Genomic DNA, 14151 nt, shown 5'->3' with positions numbered 1-14151 from the left:
CTCACGACTTCTTTTTATCTTTTGGTTCTCATGCTCTCTTTCTTTGTCCAGCCCTCTCTCCTTTTCCCTCCCTCTTTCTCTTATTTCTTTATCTTTGGATTTCTTTCTCTTTAATCTACTAGTCCGGCCCCCAACAGAATGTTTGTTCTATCGTGTGGCCCCCGAGTTAAAATGAGTTTGACACCCCTGCGCTGCATGGTCCATGTGGCAAATGAAAGGTGCACAACAACATCAGAGAGCACATTGGACCTCACAAAGAACTGTTGTCAACTGTGGGTAGACAAAAACTGCAGTGGTATGGTCACGTCACAAGATCATCAGGATTGGCTAAAATAATTCTCCAGGGCACAGAAGAAGGGCAAAATGGAAAATGAACAGAGCCAACAACATTAAGAAATGGACAGGCTCTAATCCAGGCCAGGAACCATAAGCAGTGGATGTAGCCGTCCAGAGTTGCATCCTCTGTGGTTCCCTGCCGACTCAGGCGGTTAAGGTGAACTGTGAACCGTGAGATTGAACATTTTTGTACAGCAGTTTGCGTTGCATTTCATTGTCTGAAAATGCTATGCAAACTGATATGCAGCATGAGATCGATGCACGTCCCACATGTCTGCGGTTTAGTGAGTGTGCACGGCGACATGTGCATATGGGGCCGGGGTGAACCGCGGCGCTCCAGATGGCCCGGCTGTCACAGCGCCCACTGGGGAAACTGTCGGAGACATTCGTTTCTCTCCTCACTTCACACTTGTTTGCGTACTTCCACTATCTTTCTCCTGAACATTGCCTTCTTATCAAAGCATTATTCTAATGCATTCGAACCTCCAAGGACAAACACAATCTATCTTAGGATGCTGGTTGACCACAGATTTGTTCATATTAATTTCCCATAAGGCAAAGTGTATGACGTCAGATTTTCTTTTTGTTATGAGTTCAGCGTATAGTTGATTTAAACATCAATACTGTATGTATTTTTTTTAAGTTAACAGTGACAAATTGGAAATCTATTTAAGTTTATTTACATAAATATATGTTTTCCTTCCCAACATTGCATTCTCATACTAACCATCAGTCCATACATCCATTCATCTTCATATAGTATGCGCAAAAGGACAGGGTATAATATTAACCCTTGTGTGGTGTTAAGGTCTCCAGGGACCCATTTCAATGTTACAAAATGAAGTAAATGATGTCTCAGATTACATTGGGTATATGTGGTTATTGATGCATATAATGTTTGTTAGGATGTTGTATTAACTATATTGAGCGATACTCCTTTCTTTTGGTTAGGACTGAGTTAGACCCCCAAAAAAGTCCAGCTTTCATCCCTGTTAACAAAATATAATCGATATTCTCAGGCAAATGTCGAGCAGTTTGAGCGAATTTCCCCAAAGATGATGAGGCAATCCTCATCAGGGCAGTGCTCCATCTAACTGTACAATTTATTCGATGTTTATTATTCATATTTGTAATAGATTTACAATCCACTTATGGATTACACTTCTTGTGTAGGAATGATGGTAAACCACCTCAGTTGACAGTTGTGAAGTTCTACAACCATCACCTGCAGCTCATTTGTGCCCAGAATATTCTGTAATAAAACCTTTACAGAACTGCTCATCTTTAGCTCTTATTTTGACCAACATATCATCTCATAACCCAGATATGAAAACTGACTTGCAGAGGAAGGAAAGCAATTTCTCTTAAAACTCCGGTCACATTAGCAGTAGAGGCAGTTGAGCTGCAGTCGTATATGGCCCTCAAATCTACTGAGTGCCACCTGCTGCTGACATCAGTGAGTCTAGCCGCCAATATGCCCGGCCACATTAGCAGCTTTAGTTATTTACCGTGCTGCGACCTCCTGAGTGCTGCTGGCTATTATCATTAGCAACCATACTGTCTATTATGCTTGCCAACTCTAATAGTAGGAATGCTATGTTTTTACCCTTTGTAGCTTTTAGGGTTCTGTTATTTACTTATGATTTAATCCTAGCTGGTGTCTTATCATACATCCATTCATCCATTATCTGCACCACTTATACTCACTAGGGCATCGAGGGTGCTGGAGCCAACGCAGCCATCTCAGGGGAGTAGGCAGGGGACACTGTGAACTAGTTGCTAGTCAGTCACAGGGCGCACAGAAACACAACCACTCATACGCTCACTCATACCTAGGGACAATTCGGAGGCACCAACTAACCTACCATTCATGTTTTTGGAATGTGGGAGGAAAACAGAGTGCCTCGAAGACACCTAAGAAGGCACGAGGGAGAACATGCAAACCTCGCACAGAAAGGCTGGTAGCTGGAGTTGACTCCGTGACCTCAGATCTTTGCCGCAGATGCGCTAACCACTCAGCCGCAGTGTGCTGCCTTACCATAAAATGTCAAGTTATTTTGTGTGCCTGCATTAATCTGAACAGATCGATGCGATCAAGATGGCGGCTGCGCATGGATACATGCTTGCGGCTAGCTCTCCAGCTAATCTTCTATTTATTGCCGTTCTCTTGTCTTTTTTGCTTTCACTTTTGGACACATGTGTGGCCAAAAACACTTACAGTAGGGACGAACTTATTCGGTTGGGTGGGCGTCTAAATTTCGATTTTTCGGGCACTTTTTATACCGCCCATGATATACCGAGCGAACTTCAAAGAGACCCGGCATCCTTGTGGACAACTATTCCTCTTAATAAACGTCGCCGACGGCGCCGTAAAGAAAGGACAAAGAAGCGTGGTTGCCGTGCAGGTAGATGTGTGAAACGTGTGAAGTCCAAGCAGCAAGATGGACGCGAGGATGGACGCGAGGATGTAACTAATTCCACCATTCATTCCTCGCCGGACAACCGACGCTTTAAACTCAGCGCTCACGAGCGGCCACAACGCCGGGAGCTTTTGAAGATCTCGACAAAGACTACAAAGAGTTCAGCTAAGTCAAATGATTCAGCAAAGCTGAAATTTGGTCTGTTAAATATTAGATCGCTTGCTCCAAAAGCTTTACTTGTTGATAACATTATTCGTGATTATAAACTTAACTGTATGGGTCTTTGTGAAACGTGGTTACGCCCGGATGAGCACTTAGCTCTAAATTATGCCTCTCCCCCAGACTACGAGAGTAGTCATATAGCACGCACGCTGAAAAGAGGTGGTGGTGTTGCGCTAATCTCTGAAAAATCGCTCAAATTTAATACACGTACCTCTAATAATTACAAAACGTTTGAGGCTCTTGTGATGCGGTCCCCTCAATTGTCAATTGATGTAATAACTATCTATCGTGCACCTGGGCCATACACAACTTTCTTAGACGAATTTGCTGAACTTTTGTCTGAACTAGTAACCTATGCAGACAAAATTATAATTATGGGAGACTTTAACATTCATATGAACTCCCCACACAGTTCACTTACTATTGCGTTTAGTTCTCTAATTGATGCATTTGGTTTTACTCAACTGGTTGACTTGCCAACCCATAAAAATGGGAACACGCTAGATTTGATTCTGACTCGAGGAGTTTTAACCTCAAACATTATGGTTCTACCGTGTACTACTGTTATCTCTGATCATTATTTAGTGACATTTGAGGTGCTAACTAAATGTAGACTTAATATAGCTGAGGGATTTAGCGGACGCAATATAAGCACTGGCACAGTTTCTGAGCTCTTTGAACTCCTTCCTGGAGCAGTTCTTTCCTAAATACAATGGCTCGATTGACTCACTCATGAATGAGTTCAATACCACCCTGACTAGTGTGCTGGATTCAATAGCGCCCATAAAACTAAAATCACGTCCTAAAAGACGCACACCTTGGTTTACTGATGAAACTAGAGCCCTTAAAAAAGAATGCAGGAAATGGGAGAGAAAATGGCGCGCTACCAAGCTTGAGGTTTTCCATCAAACCTGGTGTGACAGCTTGTTAAAGTATAAAGTGGCCCTTGCCTCTGCAAAATCGGCCTACCTTTCGAAGGTGATTGCGTCTCAAAAGAACAACCCCAAAGCCCTTTTTGACACTGTAGCATCGCTTACAAGGCAACAGGCTATCGCAGACAGTTCGACACACTCTGCTCAGGACTTAATGGTCTTCTTCACTAAGAAGATTCAATGCATACAGGAAGAAATTGCAAAAGATATTGTTAGTACCACACGTATTAAAGGACTGAAATTTACAGATGCACGACAGGGTGGCTGCCCTGGGAAAATGGCCGGTTTTAGTGAACTGTCACTTGATGATCTCAAACAAGTGGTGAATGCGGCCAAACCGACAACTTGCCAGTTCGACCCTCTCCCAGGTTCACTTATTAAAAGTCTTTTTAGCGTCCTTGGGCCTTCAGTTCTAAATATTATAAATACATCACTCTCCTCAGGTGTAGTTCCAGCAGCTTTTAAGTCCGCCGTTATTAAACCCACACTGAAACGACCCAACCTTGATCCAGAAATATTAAGTAATTACAGACCTGTGTCAAACCTACCTTTCCTCTCTAAAGTACTCGAAAGAGTAGTGGCACAGCAGCTGAATGCTTTCATATCGGAGAATAACCTTTTTGAATCCATGCAATCTGGATTCAGGGCTAACCACTCTACTGAGACAGCTCTGATCAAGGTAACAAATGATCTCCTAATGTCAATGGATTCTGGCGCTTCATCACTTTTGCTGCTACTGGATCTTAGTGCTGCTTTTGACACAGTGCGCCACAATATCCTACTAGAACGGTTGGAAAAATGGATTGGTCTCTCAGGAGCCGTCCTCTCGTGGTTCAAATCTTACCTCTCAGATAGGACGCACTGTGTTAAATATGGTGAAACGACATCTGAGCCCTTTAATGTTACCTGCGGTGTTCCGCAGGGTTCAGTGCTCGGCCCCCTACTTTTCAACATTTACATGCTTCCATTAGGTGATATTATTCGCAAGTACAATATCAGCTTCCACTGCTACGCAGACGACACTCAACTATATCTTCCGTTGGAGGAATCTTCCACACTAAACTGTGGAAATTTGGAGGCCTGTCTCACTGAGATAAAAGAGTGGATGTCACTCAATTTCTTGCGTCTTAACTCTGAAAAGACCGAAATGTTAGTCATTGGTCCTTCTAAATGCCGGGACTTATTCGCAAAAACTGCTGTGAACATTGACAAATGTCACATCACACAGAGTGACTCAGTTAAAAATTTAGGTGTCATATTTGACCCTGATCTATCCTTTGAGATGCATGTAAAGCAAATTACTAGAACTGCCTTCTTCCATCTTCGCAACATTGCTAAAATCCGTTCAATACTGTCTCAGTCTGATGCGGAAACAATAATTCATGCATTTGTTACCTCCCGTCTCGATTACTGCAATGCACTACTCTCCGGTCTCCCGAAGTCCAGAATCAAGTCTCTTCAGCTAGTACAAAATGCCGCAGCGAGGCTTTTAACTAGGACAAAAAAGTACGATCACATAACACCGATTTTGGCTAACCTGCATTGGCTCCCAGTTAGCCAAAGATGTGACTTCAAAGTTCTCTTAGTATTGTACAAAATCATACATGGACTTGCTCCCTCTTATCTTTCAGATCTGATTTGCCCCTATGTCCCGGTCCGAAGCCTACGATCTGGGAGTGCTGGTCTTCTGGTGATCCCGAGAGCAAAGAAGTCTTCTGCTGGTTCGAGAGCGTTCTCCATCCGGGCACCGGTGCTGTGGAATGCTCTTCCCCCTGAGATTCGATCTGCAACCTCAGTGGAAATGTTTAAATCTAAACTTAAAACTCACTTCTACTCCATTGCATACGAATAACCTACTCCTCTTGTCGGTTGAAAATAGTTTGTGTAATATAGTGTAACAATCTGTGAAGCCCTTTGAGACTCTTCGTGATTTAGGGCTATACAAATAAAAATGACTTGACTTGACTTAACAGCTGTCCTTAAAAACTGTCCCTTTAAAAGTAAGATTGCAGTTTATGGTGACAGTGGTGGCTGACGTGGTAAACGACATCTGGGTTTTTACAGTTCACATTTTTGCACTTTAGATAGGAGAGACTCTCATGTTTTCTGTGTTAATGACTGCACCACATAGAAGCATCTGTTTTCAAATGGAGAGCTTTTGAGATTTTTGTCTCGGGTCCTCGTTGCGTTTTGGGACTCTTGCAATCTCTGCAACAGATTGCAAGATGAGAATGATGATAACAGAGGGAAGAGCCACATTTCAGGTGCTCTGTTTTCTAGTAAAAATTATATTTCCTCTTTAATTCTTTATCCTCTTTGCTTTTTTATGCCTCAAGCTCATTTGTGTTATTTCCTCTCGGTTTCTCTATCATTTTGACGTGTTTTTAAATGTCCCTTGGGAGCTTTTTAGGACACGTCATTTCTAAAAATAAAAATAATAATTGCATCTTTCCTGCTGGTTTGCTGCGCTTTGGATTTTTTACGGTTCATTTTGCCTTTTCGGCTTCCTGGCTTCTTTCCCCTGCAATTTTGCTTTTCAAATGCAGGAAAATGTGGAGCCTGGAGATTAAAATGTGTGTTTGTGTGTTCCCCGCATCCTTTCTAAGCCCGGCGTCTTCCTCTCTCTTGCAGGTACGAGCAATGCGTCTGTCATTTGTCGGCGAACTGGGTTGGGAACTTCACATTCCCAAAGACGCGTGCCTTCCCGTCTACGCTGCCGTCATGGCCGCCGGCGCTAAACACGGTATCATCAACTCGGGCTACAGGGCCATTGACTCACTTAGTATTGAGAAAGGTAAGTAGAACCAGAATTCTGAGAAATTTAGACTCAAAAAAGGATTTATTCAGATTCAGATTCAGATCTACTTTATTGTCATTCTAGTACACGTGTATACAGAACGAAATGTCGATACATCTGACCCGCACAGTTTCCTTGAATGTACAGATATAAATAAAAGTTGTATTGTATTATGGCTACGTATAGTATTTTACCATAGTGCCGATAGTGCAAGAGGAGTAGCTAACCAGATGTGCAAAATGGGCAGTCAGGTTAACAAGTCAGGTAAACAGTAACATTAACACTGTAACAATAACGCTGTAAGTACAATAGTGCAGAGAGCAAATGTGCAAGGAGTGGCAAGCTATAAAGAACTGCCAGTAGTGCAAAAAGTAAAGTAAAGTATGGTAAAGTAATTGTAGTGCTACCAATTTCTACAAACATCCAATAGTTTACTACGCAAGTATAAATTACATATTTCGCATTTCGTTTTGAAAAATCATTTGGGACATTGGTGTACAGGAATCAAAAAACAAAAACAAAAAAATCAAGCTAATTCTAGGCTTGACAATATCAATTGTGCCACATTTATGGGGTATTAATGACATTTGCGAGACACTTGTGGAAATAACCCTGGGTAAGAACCACTTAGAAATCTCACTCTCAAACTCATTTGCCCTCTGTTGGCTGCGGCTGCATCGGCTCGCTACAACGGGTCAGGTGTATCGACATTTCGTTCTGTGTACATTGTTACAAAGAATGACAATACAAAGGAAATTATTATTATTATTATTATTATTTGGTTCCATAATGTATATAAATGTTTTCAGAAGCATTGTCCCGGAGTGCCAAAATGTAAAAATACATATTTCTTGTTTCATTATTAAAAAAAACTGTTATAAAGGGTTTAGCACCTCTCGTCAGTATATATATCAAGCCTCTACAAATTATTTCAGTTTAAAAATCACCATTATATGGCAGGAGTGGCTTTGATCAGAAAATCCCCACTTCCTAGTGTTGCTTCCAGTATCCAGTAATTGAACCGTGGAGGGGGCCCCATATGTCGCGGAAGCGCAATGAAAAAGTGTGGTGATGAAAGCGAAGATGTGGAAAAGTACAGACATTTTACGCTTCACAGAGGTTTTTAGTTAATTTTTATTTTTTTTATTTTTTCTAAGATGATGGACGCAATTGCCATGGTGACCGACATCGTGTGATTATGTCACCGGATATATCTATTGTACTGTTCTCAGCTCAGGGATGCTGCTGTAAATGTGAATTTCCCTTAGGGGATGAATAAAGTATCTATCTATCTATCTATCTATCTATCTATCTATCTATCTATCTATCTATCTATCTATCTATCTATCTATCTATCTATCTAGTGTCAGAGAGAGCCTCAACACTCTTGAGTAACTGCGGGAGGGAGATGAATTTCAGATGTTATATTTAAACTAATATGGAACACCAGCTCTGGAATTATTCTTATTTCATCGATTTTACCAATTTGTCAAGCATCAGAAAGTGAAGTTGAATATTTTGTTAAAAAAAATGGTGTGGCTCTCTAAAAATAAATCAAAATATGTTTGCTATTATGGCTTTTTGTGTCTAAAAGCTTCCCGATCCCTGGCATAACTGTTACACTTGCTCACACAACTTTCACATGGCTCATACTCATTCACACCATAAGAAATGTCAATATTACCAGCAAATTGCTAAAGGAACTCTGTAATAAGTTGACCACTAGATGCCGCTGTGTTGCATCGTGCTACTGAAAACGAGTGCCAAAAATCACAAGGAAAATTACAAATTAAAGGAGTCTCAAAGTGACTAAACCTCATAATTTCTTTCTCATTATTCTGCCCAGCCTTTTCTCAAGGGTTTTGGGGATACCCGTAGCTGCAAGATGGCAGGCTATTATGTCTGCAAATTTCTCTCCTATATTATGTCTCCAAACGTCTCTCCTATATTAAGAAAATGCACATTTTTATAATAGTTCATATATTTTTAGTTATTATTTAAATCAATATTGTTTTTTAAAAAAATACCAATTGGATGGGCTAAATAATACACACTGTCCCTTTAAATGAAATGATCTGCATTTATATAGCGCTTTTCAAGTCAATGACTTCCCAAAGCGCTTTACAATGTGCTCCACATTTCCCAATAGCGGCCTTGCAGCCATGTAAGGCGCTAACCTGCTTATTGGGGGTATTAGGGGTTCAGCGTCTTACCCAAGGACACTTCGACATGTAACACGGACGAGCCGGGATTCGAACTGGGATCCCTTGATCCCAAGACGAGCGCTCTACCTCCTGAGGTACTGCCGCCTCTAAATCAAATAAATTACTTGATATCGATGAGTAATTGTGTTGGTAGTATCTTATCCTAAATGTCGCACACAACTTTAACATGGACAATCCAGACCAACCCATACTAATATAATTTGATATAACTTTTGGAGGTATTTACTTATACACACCATATGAAATTTTACATATCACAAGCAAATTGTTAAAGTGACAGTGTGTATCATGTATTAACTCCAAGTAAAATAAAAACCTGAAAAAAACTAATGAACAATTTTTATTTAAATAATAATCCAAAATACATAAAATTTCATAAAATATATGCATTTATACAAATACTTGAGAAATTAATATTTATTTTACGTTTATGAGCCTCACATAAAGAGACGTGACATAATTATCCGGCATCTTGCTGCTACAAAATCGGCATAAGGATGGACAAAAAATTAGAAGTAAAAATGTGTGTTTTGGTCACTTTGTGTCATGGTAGTTATATATTCTTCCTTGTGGTTTTTAGCATTCGTTTTGGTTGCACTACTCAATACAGTGTTGTTATTGGTTAAGCGTTAGCAGCTGAGAGAAAGTGACTGAAACAATTAACTGTAAAAGTAAAAGCAAATTGATTTTTTGCTACAAAAGATTTGTGTGTGTTGTTTGTTTTGCCAGGCTACCGCCATTGGCACGCCGACCTGCGTCCAGATGACACGCCCCTGGAGGCGGGGCTTGCCTTCACTTGCAAGTTGAAGACCTCCATCCCCTTTCAGGGTCGACATCGGTTGGAGAAGCAGAAGGAGGAGGGCCTCAGGAGGCGCATCGTTTCCTTCACTATCGACGAGTCAGTAAACGAAGGAATTCTATGGAGGGCCTATCCTGCCATTGTAGAAGAAAATGTGTAATGGATGCATGGATGCAGTTCTGATATTTATGCCGATTGGTTGATCACTAATGAATAAATCGGCTGTTGCATGTTGATACACCGATAAGTGAAGCCTATTGTACAAAAAATACACGACAAAATACACAATATACACAACATAATACATGACAATATACTCAACAATATACTCAACTATATAATTTACACAATAATTGCCAAAATACACAAAACTATACATGACAGTATACCTGACGATATAATCAACAATATATTCAACTAAATGCTCAACAATATACACGAAAATATACTCAACAATATCCTCGACAATATACTCAACTAAATATACTCGACAATATACTAACCTAAATATACGAGAAAAAGTATACGACAATATACTCGACTAAATACTCAACAAAATACGCGACAATATACTCAACAATATCCTCGACAATATACTCAACTAAATATACTCGACAATATACTAACCTAAATATACGAGAAAAAGTATACGACAATATACTCGACTAAATACTCAACAAAATACGCGACAATATACTCACCTACATATATGAAAAAAATGTACACCACTATACACTTGACAGTATACTCAACTGAATATACGACGAACAATACACAACAATTTATTTGACAAAATGCACGACAGTAAACATGACAATATACTCAACAAAATACACAACAATACAATATACAACATACGTGATAGTATACATGACTTTATACACGAAAAGATACCTGACAATATAGTCAAATACCATAAATAAATAGCAAAATGCATGGTATATGCGGACAGCATGGCTGCTGAGTGGTTAGCGCATCTGCGGAACAGTTCTTGGGTCATGGGATCAAGTCTAGCTACCGCAGCCTCCCCGTGTGGAGTTTGCATGTTCTCCCCGTGCCTGCGTGTGTTCCCCCGGGCACTCCGGTTTCCTCCCACGTTCCAAAAACATGCATGTCAGGTTAATTGGCCGGTCCAAATTATCCTTAGGTGTGAATGAGCAAGTAAATGTAAATGGTCTGCATTTATATAACGCTTTTTAAATCACTGAAGATCTCCCAAAGCGCTTTACAATGTGCTTCACACTTACCCATCTACACACACTCACAGACCGATAGCGGTGTCAGCCATTCAAGGAAACTAACTGCTTATCCGGGGCATTAGCGATTCAGTGTCTTGCCCAAGGACACTTCGACATATAATACGGAGGAGCCGGGAATCGAACCTGAAACCTCTAAATCCCAAGCTTTACTTCCTGGCAACCAGTTCAGGGTGTCCCCCGAAGATAGCTGGGATGGGCTCCAGCACCCCCGCGACCCTACTGGGGATAAGCAGTGCATATAATGGATGGATTGATAAATATATGAATAAACTACTATTTGTCATATATTTTGGTATTTTCTAGTTTTACAGATGGCAGGACTGGTCCTCCAAACAAATAAACCTCGTTTTTCACTCACAATCTTGTTTTTTTTGTACAGACAACCAAGGAATAATTATTTTCCTTTTTTTTCCCCAAATGCAGAAAAGTACCAATGTTCGGCCTAGAGGCGATTTTCCGGAACGGCGTCCCTGTTGGTCACCTGCGCCGCGCCGATTACGGATTCTACATCGACAAGACCATCGGTTACGGATACGTCCGACATCCCGACGGAGGAACGGTAATTAGGCTTTTTTAACGACGAGGAAAACAATTCTTGATTCCTGTTTATGTCTTAAGGTGAGCGCCGATTTCATCAAAAGTGGCGAGTTCACTCTCGAGAGGATGGGAGTGACGTACAAAGCTACGGCCCACCTCCGATCCGCGTTTGACCCCGAAAACAAGCGCGTGAAGGGCATCTACCATTGATGTTGCCGGAGGCAAAACGCTGCTTTCATTCGTCTCAGGAAATTGAACTTTTTTCGAGCAGATGCGGGTGTGATGGATTCGGCGATCACTTAAACAGAAAGCCTCCGACATTTGTTGGGGAGGGAGTAGCGCCGATGGTCCTCTGTGTGCCCTCTGTGGTTAAAAAGCGGGTTACTTATTAAATTATTGGGAATAATATTTCAAAATCAATAAACCTGCAACTTGATGGAATTGGTTTAGAGTGATCAAATTAGGAGTGCATGAATTTTGTCAATAAATTATTTGAAAAAAAATAGTCGATTGATCGATTAAATTGAAGAGGCTAGTTTAGTCTTTTAAACCCGTCTCGGCCCACATACGTTTTAAGATCAGGAAATCGTCAGGGTTGGTTAGGGTTACTTTAACTGGATTACTTTCAATTACTTTTGGATTACTCCAATACCAAATATGCTAATAAAAGACAAAAGAAACGAAATATGAATAAAATGACTACATTTTGTGCAGGCTTGCAGAGTAACGGAATACATGGAACGGCAAAAATGTTGGCAAGCTGTTTGGATTTATTTTCATTTTGTTTCTGTGGCATTTTATGTTAGTTTTGCCGGAGATCAAAGAGATCAAAGCCAGGAGAGAAAGCTTACCACGCGTTGTGAGTCATCATTTTATTCATATTTAGTTTCTTTTGTATTTTATTAGCATATTTGGTATTGGAGTAATCCAAAAGTAATGGAAAGTAATCCAGTTAAAGTAACCCTACCCAACCCTGGAAATCGGATAGAAGAACTTTATACGTTTTTAGGTGAATTATTTTCACCGTTTTTGAAAGTTTAACATACTTTAATCAAGACACACACTTTTTTTATTTACGAATCATCTACAAAGGAAGTTTGAATAGAACACAAATATGAAAAAATACAAAGCTGGGCTAAGCGCTTGGCTGTCACCATTAGGATAGAAAAACAACATAGTTAGCTTAATTTTAAGCTAGATTGAACTTTAGGCAGTTGGACGTGATTGTAATTTGATGAAATTCCTCTTTATTTACACATATCCATACCTGGAACCATTTGGATGAAGTTTGGTTTCAGTGCGTTGATGTGGTGATGGTTCGAGCCCGGTTCAGTAGGTCTGCAGTGCGGTGTCCTCAAGCTTGGAGGCCCGGTCGGGACCAGAATCACTGGATGCTGTGCTTCGAAGCCGAAGTAAGGTGGGTCCTTACTTGGTTTCGAGAGGCGCTTTCTGCCAGGTTAGCATCACTACGCTACATTTAGGCCTAATAGTGAAGGAACGTGCAGGTTAGATCTTTGAGGTCGCTGGATCAGACAGAACTTAGGCGGGTGCTGGCTAAGCAGGGCTTGCTGGATCAGAACTCGTCTGGCCGCGTGCTCATTCAGAACTGAACTTTAGGGGTATGGAGCAGCCAAGCTCACACTACTCTTTTTGGTCTCCTATGGGGAGGGTTTCCAATGCAAACCCTGAATGTCCTTTGTTTCACAAATGAGAGATGACTTTGGATCAACCTTCACACAGTTGTGGAAACAGAATACAATTCTATCACTAAAAATAGTTGAATTAAAGCATAGGATTCAATACACGTCCTCTGACATTGTTTCTTCATTTGGGTTTGTTTTTTTTTGGACATATCAAACGGGTAATATGTCAATGAGAAGTTTTCCTTGTGCGCAGACATAAATGAGTTTTTTCAAACCTGGGGAGTCCCGCTTGGGGAGGCAGAGGGGGATGTCTCAAAGTTGATTAATGAAACAATGGTGCAAACTGTAAGGTAAAGTCTTTGACATTTACGGCCCCCCAAAAATTGGATTCTCTTTATTTTTTTCTTTTCTCTTTTTTTAAATTGCTTTTCTGATATTGTATTATTTTACTTTATTTTTCAACAAAATAAAACACTCATTTGCAAGTGTTCTTTCCTTTTACCTTTTCTATATTTAATGTGTGAAACACATTTCTAATAAAAGAACATACTTAACAGAATTGTTTGAACTAGTAAAAAAAAGTTAAATATAAAAAACAAGAATAATCCTCAAATATAGCTAACAATTAGTCTGGCTTTTTTAAGTAAATGGTCTGCATTTATATAGTGCTTTTCAAGTATGAAGACCTTCCAATTGTAACTGCTTTACAATGTGCTTCACACTTACCCATTCACACACACACACTCACACACCAATAGGGAGTCAGCCATGCAAGGCGCCTACCTGCTTATTGGGGGCATTAGGGATTCAGTGTCTTGCCCAAGGAGACTTCGACATATAATTTTTTTTTGTGTGTGTCAATAAGTCATATACATACACATATTAAAAAAACTTATGTAGCATTGTTTTTGCTTATTTTCCTAGTAAAATAATTTTAATTATTTTTTTAAAGGAAAATAATCCCTAAAGTGCGCATAATCA

The 14151-nt window shown here is 40.2% G+C and overlaps 1 protein-coding gene across 1 annotated transcript in view; it reads left to right on the top strand.

The window, feature by feature from the left end:
* Nucleotides 1–13332, top strand: part of sardh (sarcosine dehydrogenase) — a 78924-nt gene extending 65592 nt beyond the window's left edge. The window contains exons 19-22 of the mRNA XM_088319670.1: nt 6542–6704; nt 9662–9830; nt 11414–11549; nt 11609–13332. Of these exons, the coding sequence (XP_088175796.1) occupies nt 6542–6704; nt 9662–9830; nt 11414–11549; nt 11609–11737 (597 nt within the window). The 3' untranslated portion in view covers nt 11738–13332. The remainder of the gene's footprint in view (nt 1–6541; nt 6705–9661; nt 9831–11413; nt 11550–11608) is intronic.
* The last annotated feature ends 819 nt before the right edge of the window (nt 13333–14151 follow it).

This window comes from Urocampus carinirostris, chromosome 16 (assembly GCF_059441175.1).
Source record: "Urocampus carinirostris isolate Australia breed hairy pipefish chromosome 16, RoL_Ucar_1.0, whole genome shotgun sequence".
NCBI lineage: Eukaryota > Metazoa > Chordata > Actinopteri > Syngnathiformes > Syngnathidae > Urocampus > Urocampus carinirostris.
This window is presented reverse-complemented; position numbering and strand designations above follow the sequence as displayed.